The 17855-nt window shown below is 32.3% G+C and overlaps 2 protein-coding genes across 11 annotated transcripts; one reads left to right on the forward strand and one right to left on the reverse strand.

Annotated features, from left to right (window-relative positions):
• The first annotated feature begins 1612 nt into the window (after window positions 1–1612).
• LOC105628424 (putative peroxidase 61) lies at window positions 1613–3903 on the forward strand. Its single transcript, XM_012209831.4, has 4 exons — window positions 1613–1924; window positions 2277–2456; window positions 3015–3174; window positions 3337–3903. Exons 1-4 carry the CDS (start codon window positions 1688–1690, stop codon window positions 3762–3764), a joined length of 1005 nt encoding a protein of 334 aa, XP_012065221.1. The 5' UTR covers window positions 1613–1687; the 3' UTR covers window positions 3765–3903.
• LOC105628423 (rab GTPase-activating protein 22) lies at window positions 3276–16265 on the reverse strand. Of its 10 annotated transcripts, none has more exons than XR_016320430.1 (13): window positions 16072–16264; window positions 15467–15713; window positions 14583–14681; window positions 12619–12722; window positions 10323–11128; window positions 10090–10212; window positions 9822–9910; window positions 9545–9745; window positions 7610–8008; window positions 6954–7037; window positions 6545–6766; window positions 4136–4209; window positions 3276–3674 (listed from the first exon to the last, which is right to left on the reverse strand). XR_016320430.1 is itself a non-coding variant. In XM_012209830.4 (11 exons), the coding sequence occupies exons 2-11, from the start codon at window positions 15599–15601 to the stop codon at window positions 6725–6727; spliced, it is 2082 nt and encodes a 693-aa protein (XP_012065220.1). In that variant the 5' UTR covers window positions 15602–15713; window positions 16072–16264; the 3' UTR covers window positions 6306–6724. The 10 variants fall into 10 exon arrangements, 1 of the variants encoding a protein (XP_012065220.1); XR_001046560.4 differs by having other exon boundaries at window positions 4136–4243; XR_002283661.3 differs by lacking the exon at window positions 3276–3674 and having other exon boundaries at window positions 3902–4243; window positions 7606–8008; window positions 16072–16265.
• Between the last annotated feature and the right edge of the window lie 1590 nt (window positions 16266–17855).

Here is a 17855-nt window from a genome sequence, read left to right on the forward strand (position 1 = left end):
AAATCACAGCTCGTTCGTCAAAGAAACATAATGAAATATTCTATAGGTTTTATTTGCTTCATGCAACAAGCTAATATAATATAACAAACGCAGTCGTTTTTTGGTCAAAAAGACAAATGTAGATCCGATGTTATTAAGATTAGGTGCTACGTTTAAATTTTAATTAATAGGCTATAAGTAATGTAAATGATTGATTAAGACTATTAAAAAACACTCACGTATTTAGATTGATGGATTTTGGTTAAAAAATATAATGTATGAATTTGAAAGATATTTTAAAATAAAATTAAGTAATTTGGATTCCATTATAAATAAAAAAATAAGAAATTAGCAAGTCTTATTTTCAAGATGAAATTTCTTTTTTTTTTTAAAAAAAAAAAAATTATGGGATTGAGAATAGGATGAAATTTATTAATCTCATAGATTTTCACCAATTTTTGTAAAATCAAACCAAGAAATCTATCAAATCTATAATACTTAAGTTTCATCTCTCAAATTCCATCCATCAAAACATCATCTTAATAGTTAATTTTTATTTTTATAAGTGCATGAATTTTGTTATTCATAGTTTTAAAAAATTACTTAATATCTGTAAATTATATTCACTTTATTCCAAAATATAAGCTATTTAAGTTTCTTCGCACGAGGTAGTCCGTCTAAATTACCATTAATCTCAAACCTAATAGTAACTTATAAAGATAATTAATTTATCTAATGTAAATAATTTATTTTTTAAGATAAATACTTAAAAACGATTTTCTTTTTGAGGTAAAATAAACACTTAAAAACGATTTATTTTTTAAGACCGAGGGAATAATTAGGAGTTATAGTTATTTATTCTATCTGTCCCAAAATATAAGTCGTTTAAGGTTTTTACATAAAGATTAAAGAAGCAATTAGCTCTCTAGATTATAACAAAAACCAAGAGTAATTTGACTAAATTATGTTTTAGCTTAAAACCAATAGTAACTTGTCAAAGTATTTATTGTATATAAGATAATATTAGAAAAACATCATTTCTTGCTCATTAAAATACTCAAAACGGTTTATATTTTGGGACAAAATAATTACCCAATAACGACTTATATTTTGGATAGAAGAGTATTTTTCTTTATTTACTTATTTTGCATATAGCACCAAAGATGATGAAAAAAAAAATCTAAAAATTCCAATAACAAAAATAATTAACTGATAATTACTCGAGGTTCTATGATTTGAACAAGTACAAAAATTAAAAATAATGTGCTTTGGGTATCCAAAGAAAGTTTTGGATCACAGAAATTTTGCTTAGTAAACATTGAAAACCCTAAAACCAAGGTAGAGATCACATGCATGCATGTTTCCTTGATGCCTCAAATTAACTCAACAATAAGAATTATCATATAATAATAACAAGGCGTAGAAGAATGTTGAAGCTCTCACTTTCTTCACACGGTTCCTTCTATTAACACCAAAGCTAAAAAAATTACAGAAGTATATTATTTTTTTATTTGCTAGTTCAATATATAAAATAATATATTATCATAGAAATTTATCCAGCATGGCATTCTGTAATGCCACGTGGATGAACCCCCCTCATAAAACTAGCCTATATAAAGATCAGAAATCTCAGTTCCTATCATTCCACAATATTAATCCTATATATGTATGCAAGCTTAGTGCATTAATTAGGCTAAATAGTGAGAAAATGAGAGGAGTATTTTTCTCATTACTAGTTGTTGTATTAAGCTTTTGTGTAGCAAATGTGGAGGCAGCCATCACGCTGCAACCGCCGGTGAAGCTCCGGTGGCATTATTACGAGCGGAACACTACATGCCGTGACGCGGAGGAGTACGTAAGGCATCAAGTAACGTTGTTTTGGAATAAAGATAAAACCATTACTGCTAAACTCCTCCGGTTGCTCTACTCAGATTGCTTTGTAACTGTATGTCTTTCAATTTTTTTTTTTTTATTCTCTACTCAGTTTCATCCATAAACGTTTTGTTTCTTTAGATGAATTTTTTTTTTTTTTTTATCAAAGGTTGCATGTAAAAAACCATTTAACAAATAAAAGTTTTACTCGTGCTTATTTTTGGTTAAAATTACTTGTTTGTTGAACAAAATAATTGCATATTGTTTCCACTTCAGGTCTATGTTTCACATAAGCAAATGCTTATCAAGCTTATATCCCTTTTTTTTTTTTTTTTTTTTTTTTTTTTTTTTTTTTTGAGATGGCCATAGTTCTTCTACTGCTAACTCTTTGAAAAAATTGGAAAAAAAAAAAAAAAAAAAAACAGGGGTGTGATGCATCAATTCTTCTTGATGGACCAAATTCAGAAAGGACTGCACCACAAAATTGGGGACTAGGTGGATTTGTAATCATAGACAAGATCAAAGAGGTTCTTGAACAACGGTGCCCTGGAGTCGTCTCTTGTGCTGACATTCTCAACCTTGCTACCAGAGATGCTGTTCATTTGGTAAGATTTTACAAATCCTACCTTTACTATTACTTTTTTTTTTATAACCGAAAAATGTAATTTCTCTCAAATCATAGAGTATAAAAGTTTTTGGTCCAAACAGCAAAGTGTGTTTCCCGAGGATCGAATTTGTGTTCTCACAATTACAGGGATTGAGGTTACTAACCACTCCAACTAATACCTTATTTATTTACCTTTACTATTATTATTATTATTACTTCTACTTTCTAACCTATAAGCATTATAATCTCTTTCGATCTTAATTCCACTATAATAATAGTTCACAACAAACTCCTAAAGGTCATCAGAATTTGTTCTTAAAGTAAAATTCACATGTTCTATTTGTAAAAACGTCGAAAAAGTTAAAATCCAAGTAACACAAATGAGTCTCTCAACAATTTTACTAAGAATCGTTTATCTAATACCTACTTTGCAGTAGAGCTCATCAAGATTTATATTACTATCTGTTGAAAAGAAAGAAAAAAAAAAAGTATAACTCTGATGGATTAATCAACTCCTAATAGCATCTATGATTACTGATCCAATGAACCACAACAGGCAGGTGCACCATCTTATCCTGTATTCACAGGCAGAAAGGATGGGATGACATCAAAAGCTGCATCAGTAGACCTCCCATCACCATCCATCTCATTGACAGATGCATTGGCATACTTCAAATCTAGAGGCTTAGATGATCTAGATTTCGTAACTCTCCTAGGTATGAATCTTAATCACCAGAAAAAAAAAAAAAAAAAAAATATATATATATATATATATATATATATATATATATATATATATATACCAAAGAAACTAATCTGCATAATAATAGCTGCCCACCTTATGTCCTCATGTGTATTTTTGTGTTTCTGTGTATCAGGGGCACACTCAATGGGTAAAACACACTGTCGTTTTGTTGTGGACCGTTTGTACGATTTCAATAATACAGGAAAGCCAGACCCAAACATGGAACCAGCATTTGCAAAAGAATTGAGAAAGCAATGTCCAAGAAGAACAAAAAAGGGCCAAACTGATCCTCTGGGGTTTCTAAACCCTGATTCTGGCTCTAACTACAAATTTACAGAGTCCTTCTACAAGAGGGCATTGTCCTACAAATCTGTACTTGGAGTTGATCAGCAGTTGCTATTCAGTAACGACACACTACAGATCACACAAGAATTTGCTGCCAGTTTTGAAGACTTACGGAGGTCATTTGCACTGTCAATGAATCGGATGGGAAACATCAATGTTCTAACAGGAAATGCAGGCGAGATTCGCAAAAATTGCCGGACCACAAATAAGAAATAATCAAATAACACCTAAGATATTATCTTGATAAGGGTAGATTTTATCATCCTAAAAATACTGAAAATATGTTCAATTAAATGATATTGTTTTGCATTTAGGGTATAGTTAAACCCAAGAATAAAAACATGAAAAATCTGTTTTCCCATCCAAAAATAAAATTATGTTACTAAATTTATAAACTGGATTTCAACATTTAGACCCTCTACAGTCATGTACAGCTTTTTGTCTCCAACAAGTTTCTCTTTTCAATTTCATATAAACAAAATGACAGGGATCAAAATTGTCAAATATTGTCAGTACATGATTTTCTTTCTAAAAGTATGGTATAATAAAGTTTTGATGGGAAAAATACAATTAAGTATTTGCCTAACCTGTCAGAAGTGTCCATGGCAATTAGATGCACCCAAAAAAAGAACTTGTTTGGCCTTTTTGATTCTTCCACTTCCTTCAAAAGGAGGAGATGAAAACGAAAGCAAATACTGTAAATAAATATAAAAAAAGACCACAATTCAAATGATAAAATTTGACAAATTGTTGAATTAATTGCAATTTTATAATACGGTCCAGCATCAATTAAAATGCCACTATGCACAATAAGTGAAGTGGGAAAAAAAAAATCATTTATGTAGAATGTCTGATTTGCCTCCTAAACACCTGTGCAGTTCTAATGATAGTTAAGCATAGGCATGACAGCTAATGATGAAATTGAGCTGCATCCAAAATTCAAAAATCCTCTTAAAGAAGTAACTGATAAATGCTTGTAACCATGTTTTGGTTATGCCTCTTTAGTTTTGTGTCAACTTCTTTGACCTAAATATAATAGAATATCGACAACTACCCAAGTATTAATCTACCATAATCAAGAGGTAAGATGAACCCTTAATCACTGAACCTTAAGGGCAGTTTTTCCTTGATCACTAAACTTGAAAATTTGTTCCAACATCATAACTAATCCTCCCCTAAAATTTGACATGGCAGCCCACCTAGAGAGTGGATCCTGCTAATTTTAGGTGAGGTTACCCACTAGAGTTAATTTTCAAGTGATACTGCTTTCTGAAGCCTTACCAATTTGGTCGTGATGACTATATTGCATATATAAGCTGGAATGGAATATGATATCATGTGATTAAATGCCATTCTACTGTAATGCTTACACTAAAAAACATTTATTTATATTACATCCCATTACGGCCTACCAAACATATCCTAAATATGCATACACGAAATTGAAACAAATCAAAGTTTGATAATGAAGGTGAAGTGATGCTCAAAATGTAATGCAAATGCTGCATTTTATTCGAACATCACGAGCAAAGAAGTTCTTGGATCCAGATAAATGAATCTTCAATGAAGGAACAATTAAATGTCACACAGGTAATGAAAAGCAGGGTTGGGTAAAGTTCCATTGTAAACTTTGGTGGTTACTTGGGTTCCTCAAAAGCACCAACATATAAACATGCAAATGTGAACATCAAAATAAAAAAATAATAGAAAGATGTCATTTAGTTAGCTAGAAATGGAAGTACCCACAGACAAGTTTATTACCCTTAATTGGATTTTTCACCAATCAAGATATTAAATTCATCTTAACTATAACTAATGAAATTTATTAAGGTTCTGCTAATGTATGAATAGTTACAAATTGAAAAATCCCTTAAGCTTCTGCTAATCACACTTGGTTACTTCTTCAAAATCAAACATTTTGGTCCTTCAGATTTATAAAATTCAACATTTCATTCTTTCTATAAACTAAAACAACATGCTTTTCACAACAAAACTACATCATTTTTACATGTTCATAGACAATAAAGTAGTAAGTGTTTAATATTTCAAATGAAGCGCACTAAACTGTGGATCAGGGCAAACCTTAGAGGTATTCTGTAATTTTGCCTTAAAATTATAAGAATAAAACATATTCTAAGACATTGCAAAATAAAAACCATGACTACCATAATTGGAAAAAAAAAAAAGAAAAAAAAAGAAAACATGTTTCATGTATTAACAAATGCAAAGACAAGAAAAATTCACATGGTACAAAGGAATGTCCACGATTAGTATTTCTCGAACAGCCATGTGTTCCTTATTTGCAGACTACAAAAATAGTCACGAGTGTTTGCTATCCATTATCCATTTTGTTTGAGAAATTGATGAACAAAGAGGCATGATCATAGGAAACACATTGCATCAGATCATATGAATTGTTCAGAATTGAACAAGTACTTTTCAATATGTAGATAAAAAGGTTTGAAATAAAAAGTACCAATAAAGCCTTCAAATGAAATAGCTAAAAACAACAATAACACATCTTATATACGACATTTTTATCAATTATCATGTTAGCAGGATTATGGATGGGTCTGAGATAAACCAATAAAATGTTCTCATCTTGTTCTATATATATAGCGTATATTGTCCCAACTACTCTTCCATTTTTTTATTTTTCTGTACAGAATACAATATTTATCTGATTAACATGTTTTCTCCTTTTGATCTTCAGTTTTGATGTCAAGAGTAGTGATGCAAAGAGCGGAAAAATGGCCCTTATCTGGATAATTTCACAGGTGATAAGCAAATGTAATTTCTAAGAATTGACTACAGGGCTGCAACAAGAACACATCTCAACATAAAATGTTCATCTATATTTACTTGCAAATGGATGCAAGTGCATTAAAAGAACTCGGATGTTGGACAACACTACAGGCGTGACTTCATAATTTTCCTGGCATCAGGCATATCATTGCAATAAAGAAGAAAGGCCGACCATAACCACATATAGTTACCTCACAAATGTTATGAAGGAGATAACAAGAGTACAAAGAACTGAATTAAGTCTTTGAATGGCAGCAGCTCAGAACTTCTTTGCAAACGATCCAAATATCTTGGTCAGTTACGCTAAAACCTAGCATCATAGACGATAGTTACAGTGCTACTCAGTAGAAGCTTACAAGAAATGCCACAAACTAGTCACCATTCTGAGCTGCGGGGCTCTTGCTTTTTATCACCTGTTCAAACAAAAATTTGGTTTCATAAAAATCAGCCGTAAAAGAAAAAGGATAGCGAGTCAAACATAAATGACAGACGGTATTCCTTTCAAGGAAAGGTAAAAAAGAGATTCAAAAATAAAACAGCCATTTTATTGGGAGTTACAGAACACAAAAAAGAAAAAGAGAGAGAGAGAGAGCATCTAACCTTGTAAAAATACTTCTTGCGAAGTTTGATTGCTGTGCGTATACATCTTCTGACATGGATCTTTGGCAGTTTATCATTGAAAACCTACAACGATTTGAACATACAATGGTCATGAAATTCAGCTTCAACACCATTCTAGTTGAAGCTAGCAATATGGATCATTCCCTCAATTATAGACAATTAGGGTGGAGAGTTACAAAAACAATAAATTAAATGACACACACACAGAGACAGAGAGAGAGTTATCAGGTAACTCAAGATTGTTTGAATACTGCATCCGTTGACATGGATTCATTTGACTTCTGATGTGAGATCATATGCTCCAAACTATGCTACTCGGCAATCTTAACCCTAATATATAACAGATCAATAATATATTATGACAGATATTGCAAAGCCTTTGATGTGCTATTGCTGAGACTCAAGTAGAGCAAAACTGCCCATTTTTAAGCCTTTTTCAGATTTTTTATTTTCAAGACACATACAAACATTGTACCTCACTACACATTTAGAACCAAAAAGCATGTTGTTCCAACTTGTCATACAGTACGTCATCAGAGACACTGGCAAGTAAAAGTATATTGACAAAAGAGCACACCCTGCTTAAATTATCTAGATTTAGCAAGTATAGAAGTACTTAAGATTAATGCACCTGCCTTAATCATATCATCAATTGAACGAGTCTCTTTGATGATTTTATGACGGTTCATGATAAGAATTGCTGCCACACAGAAGACTGGTAATTCATCATCCCCATTTTTAGTTGATGAGACCATAGTGCTAATCTGCATGTGGTCACTTCTTGACCAAAAGTTCCTCGTCAAACCACAAAAAGGATGAGATGCTGACTTCACTGCAGGGTCCTCAGAAATGGAATGCTCAATATTTCCATGCTTCATTTGTGAACCATTAGTTGAACTACCATTAATATTTTCTGTGTTTCCTTCTCTCATTTCCCCTCTAGAATCATTTGGTAGATATAGCACCAGTGCCTCCAGGCAGTTCTCCTCTAAATCACAGACCAAGGATTCATCGAAATCAGCAGCCCACATCATCTGTATTAAAGATGATCTCACAAAAGTCAGATCTAGTATAGCTGACTCTGATAATGGAGAAAATTATGATTTATCATCATTTCACGATGCTCCCAATCTTCATAGACTATTTTAAGCAACCATGCTCATCAAAATACAATACTAGGAAACACATCTCTTGATCACCAACAAAACACACATTACAGCTGGGAAACAAAGAGATCAACAAATACCTATCAGTTACATTTACAATTGTCTTTCAACAATGCTGAATGAAATTCGAGGTACTATACCTACAATTCTTCAAAAGACATTACCTCTTAGCAAAAATCTGACGCATGTAAAAAATAGCAACTCTACCCTCTGCTCTTTCAATTTTATTTACAAAAGGTTACAGCATTGGATATATAACTTAAGCATGACCATAATTCATCATTTAGCAAGAGGATTTGGGTGTACCTTAATGACAGGATTCCAAATTGTGTCCAACCTACTCTAACACAAGATGATCATGTTATATCATTGGTCAACCAGTCAACTTGAAAAAGGCATTATTATGACTTGAAAATTGTATCAAGTTGGTACAACTATAACCCCCTAATGACATTTAATAAAATACCAATTATAGCGGAGAATGCATATTCTGCGATTAAATTCAATTTGACTTTTGGATGCAAAGGATAAATTTGTCACACTAGAAAATAAAGAAGAAAAGAACATTTAAAAACTATATATATATATATATATATAAATAAAACTGCATGGTGTCATATTAAATGGGTCATAGCATTTTGAAAGTTGACATGTTAAACAGATCAAATATCTCATTCATGTTATTTGTAAGCTTTGTATTTTTGTTCATGGATTTCGGCATTTTATCTATAGATTTTGCATGCTGTTATGCTGGAATGCGCATGACATGAGTGACATGATAAAATGAATTGCCACGGCTGGTTGCCTACCACTAATATATATTCTAGGATTCATCCTATAGCTGGCCGTTAGTTTGTACAGCCACAGAACAATACATTGACATTACTGGAAGTTAGCTTCAAATCATGTCCGTCCTTATTTCCCATTTATTTTATAAATACCTGATCACTGGACTACAATTACAAAACCAAAAAATTCAACAAACAACACAAACCCCACCCCCCCCCCCCCCCCACCCCCAAAAAAAAAAAAAAAAAAAAAATCCCATCATGATAAAATATTTATCCTCATTTGAGAAATGGGGTTTCCTCTAGGTTAAGTCAGCAAATCAGAACAAAATAGCTCTATCTCCAAAGAAATTTTTACAGAAGGATGAAGAAAATTAAATGGCACATGAGTTTAGAACGCAAATCTGTCTGATAAGAAGGTAGACAAACAATATTCACATTCTCAGAAGAGACAAACAGCTTTGAAGAGAGTTGTCCAACAATCTCATCAGATTCAAAAAGGATATGAAATCTACTTATTGCTCCAAACAAGATCTTAAGACAATAATAGGTAAATAACAATGAAACCAACACTATAACTAATTTTTTATGAAGAGTATGAAAAAAGACTACAAACCTCCCACATCCGAAGAGCCTCATTAAAAGATAACTCCCTACGGAAAAGAACCATCAGCATTCGGAAAGCAAAATGGAGGCTTTCAGCACCTATACGTGACAAGTGTGCAAATATTTCCCTATCTGTCAGTTCCAAGATGTGCCACAGTGCTTGCAACTGCTTCATCACTCCAGTTGGTCCTTCCATCCGAAAATTCTCACGCTGAAGAGGTATAAAAGCATTTGTTATAGAAAAGCAAATGCTATCAATTTAAACAGTTAGATTAGCTTAGTAATACCATTCTCCTCAAAAGCATCTCAAAGCACCAAAATGCATCAGCATCATCCTCAAAGAGCACAACAAAAGGAGACAGCAAATCGCTCATACCTAAAAACCCAGAAATCCAAAGAAATCAGAGAACTTCTAGGTTTGAAACTTTCAGGCGCAGAATTCAATAATCCAAAATTTTTGCATTAAATATTTTTCTATAAAAATGATTACATAATATGAGGGATTCATCCAGAAAAAAAAAAAAGAAAAAAGAAAAAAAAAAGCCACGCTACAACCTTGACAGTAACCGGTGGCAGGATCGACCCATGCATAGACAGCAAGGATATCAGACATCCTGGCTAAATTTTTCTTATTCTCATAGAATTCAAGATGACTATCTGTTCGCACCACATCAACAACTGAAAAACAAGGGATGTTAGCCACTCAGAAGAACAGCAATGGAAGATATTCATGGCACAGATTCATTGCCTTTCCAATACATGAAATAACAAATGCACAACCAAGTTACCTATTCGGTGCAAAGTCCAAAGCCATTCAGAGATTCTGTCTTCACTGTTAGCTCCTCCTTGAGTTGCTGCATTTAAAAATGGTGTTTCTAGCACATCTGATATTCTTAATATGTTCGCTAGTTCTTTTTCATAATTCTGATTATTGGACCGTAATACCCTTTTGTTATCGTCATTACGAATTATTTCAATTTCAGAGTTGTTGTGATGTGAAACATTGTTAGATGGTGAACCATCTGATTCCATAATTAACTCTATGTTGTTATTAATTTGAAAACTGTGCATTCTGTCACCTTTAGATCTTAATTTTTTTTGTGTTGAAGGTTCAGTGTCATGTTCACTACATGCTTCCTTATCTTCTCCTTTCCGTTCAAATAAATCTGTGACAGGTAAAGGAGGAAAATCAAAAAAACTCTCTGCTACATATTGTGATCCATTTGCTTCACCCCCTCTTTCAGGGGAACCACTATTGTAAGGGCCAGAAGTAGGTAAAAAAAAAGATGAGTCATATGCCACGCTGTCTGTGCTTCCCCTCATACTGAGAAGCTCACCAGAATCAGTAGAACTTTCTCTTTCACATGCACAAGATGTTTCTGTACAATTATTGTTCCAATCACTATAATTCTGAAATTTGTTAGTAGTATGAACAGAAGCTTGTCCATTTCTGACTTTAGCTTCTCCTCTTTCTTCATCCTTGGATGACGTTCTCATATCCATAACCTTGGACCCCACAACATATGCAAGTACACCAGTTCCTACACTTGAATGCATCACCTGACATTGCTTGATCAGGTCGTTGTAGCGCTCCCTGCATGAATAGTTTCATAAAACTCTTTCATAATAACATAACTATAGAATTTCACAATAATGTAGAGATAAAAAGGTTAATTGGTCCAAATAGTTCAAATTAAAGTGGCCTAACCCATGAAAATGTCTATGATGTCATATGACAGTCATACAAAGTATCAGAAACTGCAAAAAGCAATCACAAAATGGAAAGGCAAAGTCTTTCGGGCTCAGCTTTCGGATAAGGCAGCCCATGCAGTTCTTGTGTTTCTATCTCCATTTTTCCAGGACCCAAGATTTCTGTCTCATAGGAAACTCCTCAAGCTTTACCACTTTATAAGTGGAAAATGAATTAAACTCCTCTTTTGCCTGACACTCGTCTCCTCCCTTCTGGCCATTGAAAGCATTCCAGTTCCAGCTTCTTCTTAGGATTCATTTGAAAGAGCACTTCCCTAATTTAATGCCATGCCCTTAGTCCTAATCTCCTAATGCCCATACTCCAACAGCTAAATCAATGACATCACTTATTTTATCCCCTCAAGTACTTTCTAATATATATCTTTACTACAAATATTCATAAGATTCTTGCTTCCTATTATTGTCGGTCTAAAACTTATTAGTTTGGAATTCCTAATCCAAAAACCTATGTAATTAATTAATATTTTAGGTTTCTAATAACGGAATTGTGTTGGTTTGGAAGGTCTGTGCGCCTAATTTTCTATTTCTTCTTTTTTCCCTTCTCCTTTCCAAGTTGCTACTCGTTTTTGTTTCCCTGCTGCTACAGTACTCGGGTACCATTCAAGGCCCTAGGAAGCCTCCAAGTTCTTTTATTTTGTCACTCTTACCAGCTCAAATTCAGTTCCTAACATAAACTTCTTTGTTCTTCAATTCTGGACCCAGAAACTCATCCATTGCTTGAGAGTTTCCAACCACTGAAGTATTAATGGCTGGTGAGTCAACCTGTCCAACCTCAATTGTTTTCTGAAGAAGTCATGCATAAATATACAACTGTGGTTCATGTGTGGTATATCTAAATACCTCCCTAAGGATACACTGGCTTGTCAAACAATGTCTGGGTGAGATCAAAATTCAAAGTAAAAGATCATAGTAACTCTACTTGAATGGAACTGCTTCTTTATGGAAGGGCAAGTATAGTTCCATAAAGGCGGAGCTCATGGGCAATTCTCGTCTCTGCCCCTTTATCATGGAAAACCCAAGTCATTTTGTAGTATGACAAATTATTGGGAAGATATGTACCTTAACATAACTACAATTCTAGGCATCCATAAAAAGCATAAGAAAATGAATAAGAACTCAATATTGGACAATGCAGATAATACAAAGAACTGCAACAGATGCAATCCATATTTTAGGAAATGGGATAGCACTTTACCAGGATATATTTGATTTACAAAGACTATTCAATTAGTTAGATTCGAGCTAAGCAGCTAAAGACAAATGCACTTAAAGGAAAGTTTATTAGGAAAAGAATTGAAAATAAAAAGCTTAGACCTCCGGGCTCTCCTCAGCTGCTTTCGGTACTCAGCAGTGCTGCCTAGTGCATAACAACCGAGTAGAAATTCCCAAACTTCTGCCCTGATAGATGGATCCACCCCCTATCATAGCAGCAAATATAGTCATTACAGTTATATGATATGGGAGTTAGATGAACAAATGCAGCCTATTTTCCTCCTCATAGACATAGTTCAAGTCCTAATCGAGACCCAAGCTTGCGTTGGAGAGGACTTATGCACAGTTATTATGTTCAGCCATTACATTGGCACAAAACTCAAATTTGAAGTTTTAAAAACAAAATCTGTGGTTTAGTGCTTTTTCACTTGGGGGGCAGTATTTTTTATTTATTTATTTTCTATAATTTTCATGAATGTAGTTCTCATATGCTATCATCTTAATACCAGTTTCAACTAAAATCATTAAAACGGTACTCATGCAGTGTTCATATGATATAATAGAACAATGAAATTTGAATATTATACTATGTGATAGCACAGCTACAGAGATGACAACATGACATGACTCAATATCAGGTTAGCAATTCCTTTTATTTAAAAGAACAAAATAATACAGCATGACATTACAAAATACAAGGTTCTTATAGAAACAAATTGTATGCTATATAAATTTTATTCTCCTAGTATCATACCAATATTGTTAGGGAAAGAAATTGACTTAGTATGATGAGTTATTTCACACCATGCATAAAATTGATTAATATTAGTCAAAATCACAAGAAAGAGATAATCAATGAAAACATAGGTACTGAACTGATTAAAGTGAGATAACCTGCAAAGGAAAGTGCTAAACCAAAGGGTCTGTCTTCTGACATTTCCCTAGTGTACTTGATAATAGAGATTTCAAAATGCAAACCAGGCTATTGACAATTTAAATTTAAATAAAAAACATCACAGTTGCCTCCTTGTTCATGGTGACAAGCATATTGATTAGGATAACAGATCAACAGTATTGATTCAGAATGTCAATTTTCAGGTGGGAAATAATGAAGAAAAGGCATAGCTTAATGTGAGGCTGATTTTTTTTTCTTTTTTCTAACCCAGGACAGGGAAAAAAAATCCCAGAAATATTTGCAGCGGCGGAGGGTTGGGGGGGGGGGGGGGGGGGGGGGAGAGATTTCCTTTCTCTTGGCCCCATGCAATTTTGATATATGAAAAGAGGCAATAAATGGCATTAAATAACAAAAACACTTCTACTGTCTATGCAAAAAGATAGCAAGCTTCCAATCAATGGTAGATTAAACATCAAACTGGCTCCAAGAATTCTTTAAAAACCTCATTGGTAGATAAAACATCAAAGTAGCTGCAAGAATTCTTTAAAACATCTAGTAATAGGCATTGTTTATGCCACTTGATTATCTTCCCCATGACTCACTTAAACACAATTTCCATAAACTTCCCTATAAAAAAATTGAGCCAAACACAATTGTTAATTCATTACGACTAGAAGAACCCTAAAGTCCACGAATGAAATCACTATCGTATTGATAGCGTAATCCTAGCACTGTATTAGGCTAATAATAAGTAATGACTAACTCAAAAGAAAAACATCCACATCAAACGTTGAAAAGATGCTGAAATTTAAATCAGACTGGAATTGCTTAGAAATCAAAATTTAATGAGATGCTTCTTAAATGACTTTAAGTAGGATGACACTGATTGCTTATTGGAATCGAGTCCTCATGCTAAACAATTAAGAAAGAGGAGAACATTAAGATACTAATATATTATTGTAGAAACATCCAGCCCACCCTTCCCCTCAGCAAACAGAAATACCCATTTCTCTCTCTCAATACAGTTCCAACTGTAACTGCACCAGTTGGAAAACAATAAGCCTTTACAGGAAAGAACAGGTGAAATATAGAAATGCACTAATAGCACAAGTCAATCAGCTGGGAATGAGTCTGGGATATATGAAAATGCCAAAATGGTTAAACAACATACCCCCAAAACAATCAACTTGAGTGCTTTCTGAAAACCAAAAACTTTCCCATCACTGTTAAAAGTAGCCTGCCACTTGTCTGGTTTAAGCATTCTGCTTACCTGCCTCATCATAGAATCACATGTGAGAATTTTAACAAACAAATGAGAAAATTGGTCATCAATAAATTTAAACTTGAAAAAAAATAAAAAGAGAGGGAGAGGCAGCAACTCCATCCAAATTCAGCAAGTCCCTGTACAAACAGAGTGCCTTTCAAACTCCAGAAACATAATTTAGAACTCTAGATGTATGATAAAAATGACCACTCTGTCACCTCTAAGTTCAAGCATGAAGTGTCCACTAGAATCATTTTACTACAAAAGGATCAGGAAATATCCTAATTCCTACCAATACAGAAATAAAACAACTTTCAGCAATTTCTCACTTACTTTATGATCTAAGCTATCCTTACTCCTATGCTTAACATCATCTTGTTTCTCCTATTGTCCACAGCTCTCAATTTTGGCAGAATAGAATACGTAAACTCTCAGCCTCCTGATTGAACCACCAGTACTCGTGTGTGTGTTTGGTAGGGGCAGGGTCAGGGGGGCAATTGGCTATGTCTTTTCATAGCTGATAGGACTTCCCTTACTACTTTCTACTTTTGCAAGAGTCGCAATCCAAGATGTTTATGCAACCCAGTGCATCCAAACAACATATATATGGGTTCCTGTAGAACTCACTACTCAAAGTCTAATATCATTCCCAACCCTCTAAAAAGAAAATTTTCAGAAAAGAAGAAGAAAGAAACAGTGACAAATTTGGATCAATAATTATAATAATAATGTATATAAACATAAAAAATGAGAGAATCCATGAAATTAAAATGTTAATGAGAGAGTCTTACAGCTATAACAACCTTTATAGGCGATTGGGAAAGACAGGGCTCCCCAATTTCGCGTACTATTGAACCAACTCTCTGCAAACTCACTGTTCCAGCTTTTGGACAACTCCATTGCTTCTCCTCTTCTCCACAAGACATTTACAGTTCACACAAGCGCGCGCACACTCCCTCTATCTCTTTCTCACCCCCACTAATTTAATCTTTCCTTGTCATAATCAACCAAAGAAACTCAATTTCAGAAACAAAACAGCTGCAAAAAAATAAATAAATAAATAAAAATAAAGACCAACATTTGATTGCAAAATCACGAATCATCAGCAACGATATATACAAAGCAAGCACAAGAAGCATTACATTGCCGTGAAATCAAAAACTGTTAATAACAACCCTAATAATCTAACCAGAGGAATTGAAAATATATATAATTTCCGATAATAAGTTACAGAATCAAACTCATTTCAGCAGATAAAATCAACTAGAAAAAGCAACAAAACACTCACGTCCATTAAGACTATAGACATGAAATTGATAATGACAATTAGAAGATGATCAGATGATTGATCTAAACACAACACATATATGCATGTATAAATATAGAGAGAGAGTACCAGAAGACAATGGAGAAGAAGACAACGAGATCTCTGAAAATGGGAGACGAAGAAGATTGGAAAAGGAGGAGCTTCTCCTCCGTCGCCATTAATAAATTTGTATAACAAAGGACCGTTTCTTCTCTCTTTTCTCTCTTCGCTCTCCTGAAATTTTTTCTTTTTTTTTTTTTTTTTTGTTTGGTTTTTTTATTGTTTTGAGCAACTATTAGCAGTTAATTAATTAATAACTAAATTAATAGTAAGATTTTAAGCTGAAAATATATATTTTTAAATTAAAAATTGTTCTATTTACGTGACGTCAAACTCTGAAATTAGTCGAAATTGATGTAATTAATTATAATCTATAGCGATATAATATTATTATTACTACTATGAAACCTTTTTATGAATAAAAAATTTTTATTTTACTCTGAAATAAAATTTTTTTATTTCAAAAAAAAAAAAAAACGGTTTATTCAAAAAAGATAAATTTGTTCTTATTCCAACAAGACAAGATACGTTTGGTTAGGAGAAGTGGAGAACTGCGCCTGTCCCAAGCAACGAACAAAATGAAATAAAATAATTTAAATAAATATAAAATAATTTAAATAAATATAAAATAATTTAAATAGTCATTTTATAAAACATTATATGATGATAATATAAATAAACGTTAAGTTATATATTTGTATCAAGAAAGAGATCGATTGGTACAACTAATATATTTTATAAAACATTATGATGGAGAAAAATAATGAAATCCATTTCATTTCTATAAATTTTATAATCCAATTGTGTAGTTTATAAATGATTTTTATAAAATTATATTTAATTAAAATATTTTGTGAGCAAATATAATAACAAGAATTTCCTTTATTTTTCAAATTCATAATTAAAATTAATCACGTTTTCTTAAAACTAAGATAAAATAATATGGGATTGCGATTACGATAGTCACAGATTTTTTCTGCTATGGGATTGATAGTATTTTTTTTCACTTAGCACACCACAAATCACAAATTAGTAGGTATTTTTGGTTCAGCGGATTTTTTTTTTTATATACCTTTTGAGACTTTTTTTTTTTACGATTTATTAGGTTTCTTTTAATAGTTCTCAACGTATTATTTAAAAAAAATAAATGATAAACTGAAAAGAAATATTCTCCTGTATTTCAATTTTTTTTATCTTTAAATTATTGAAGTACATAAACATTCTAAATTTAAGAAATATTCTTTTTTATTTTCATAATTAAATTAATCAAATAAAATATTTTTAAAACTATTTTTTGTATACAAGTTATTTTGGTAGTTATAGTTTGGTTTTTGGCACTTTTGAGTCGAAAAAACCAATCGAAATATTTTTTTTTTTCCATTGTTGTTGACCATTTCTTGTAGTCCTATAGTTCAAGTTTTTATTTGTTTATTTATTTATTTTTGCTATTAAAATTAAAAGTCAAACCAAGATTTGGACTCTTTTATATATTTATTTCTTTAATGATTATTTAACATACTAATTAGGTGATTAATTTAACATACTAATTAAGCGATTAAATATATAAAATTTGAACAATAAAACTTTTGTGTTTAAACTAGTGATAAAAAATGAAGTTTTAGAATTTAATAATCTTTTGTCTATTTTGACTTTATTTTTTAACAACTTTGTGTCTGGATTAACAAAGAGATTATATCTTTAGACGAATTTTATCTATAAAAATTTAATATTTAATATATATATATATATATATATATATATATATAAATGAAATGATAAGAATAGAAATTTTAATTTTGAAGTTTTCAAAATTT

The sequence above is a fragment of the Jatropha curcas genome, chromosome 1, assembly GCF_041381405.1.
Source record: "Jatropha curcas cultivar XTBG-Jc1 chromosome 1, XTBG_Jcur_1.0, whole genome shotgun sequence".
Lineage (NCBI taxonomy): Eukaryota > Viridiplantae > Streptophyta > Magnoliopsida > Malpighiales > Euphorbiaceae > Jatropha > Jatropha curcas.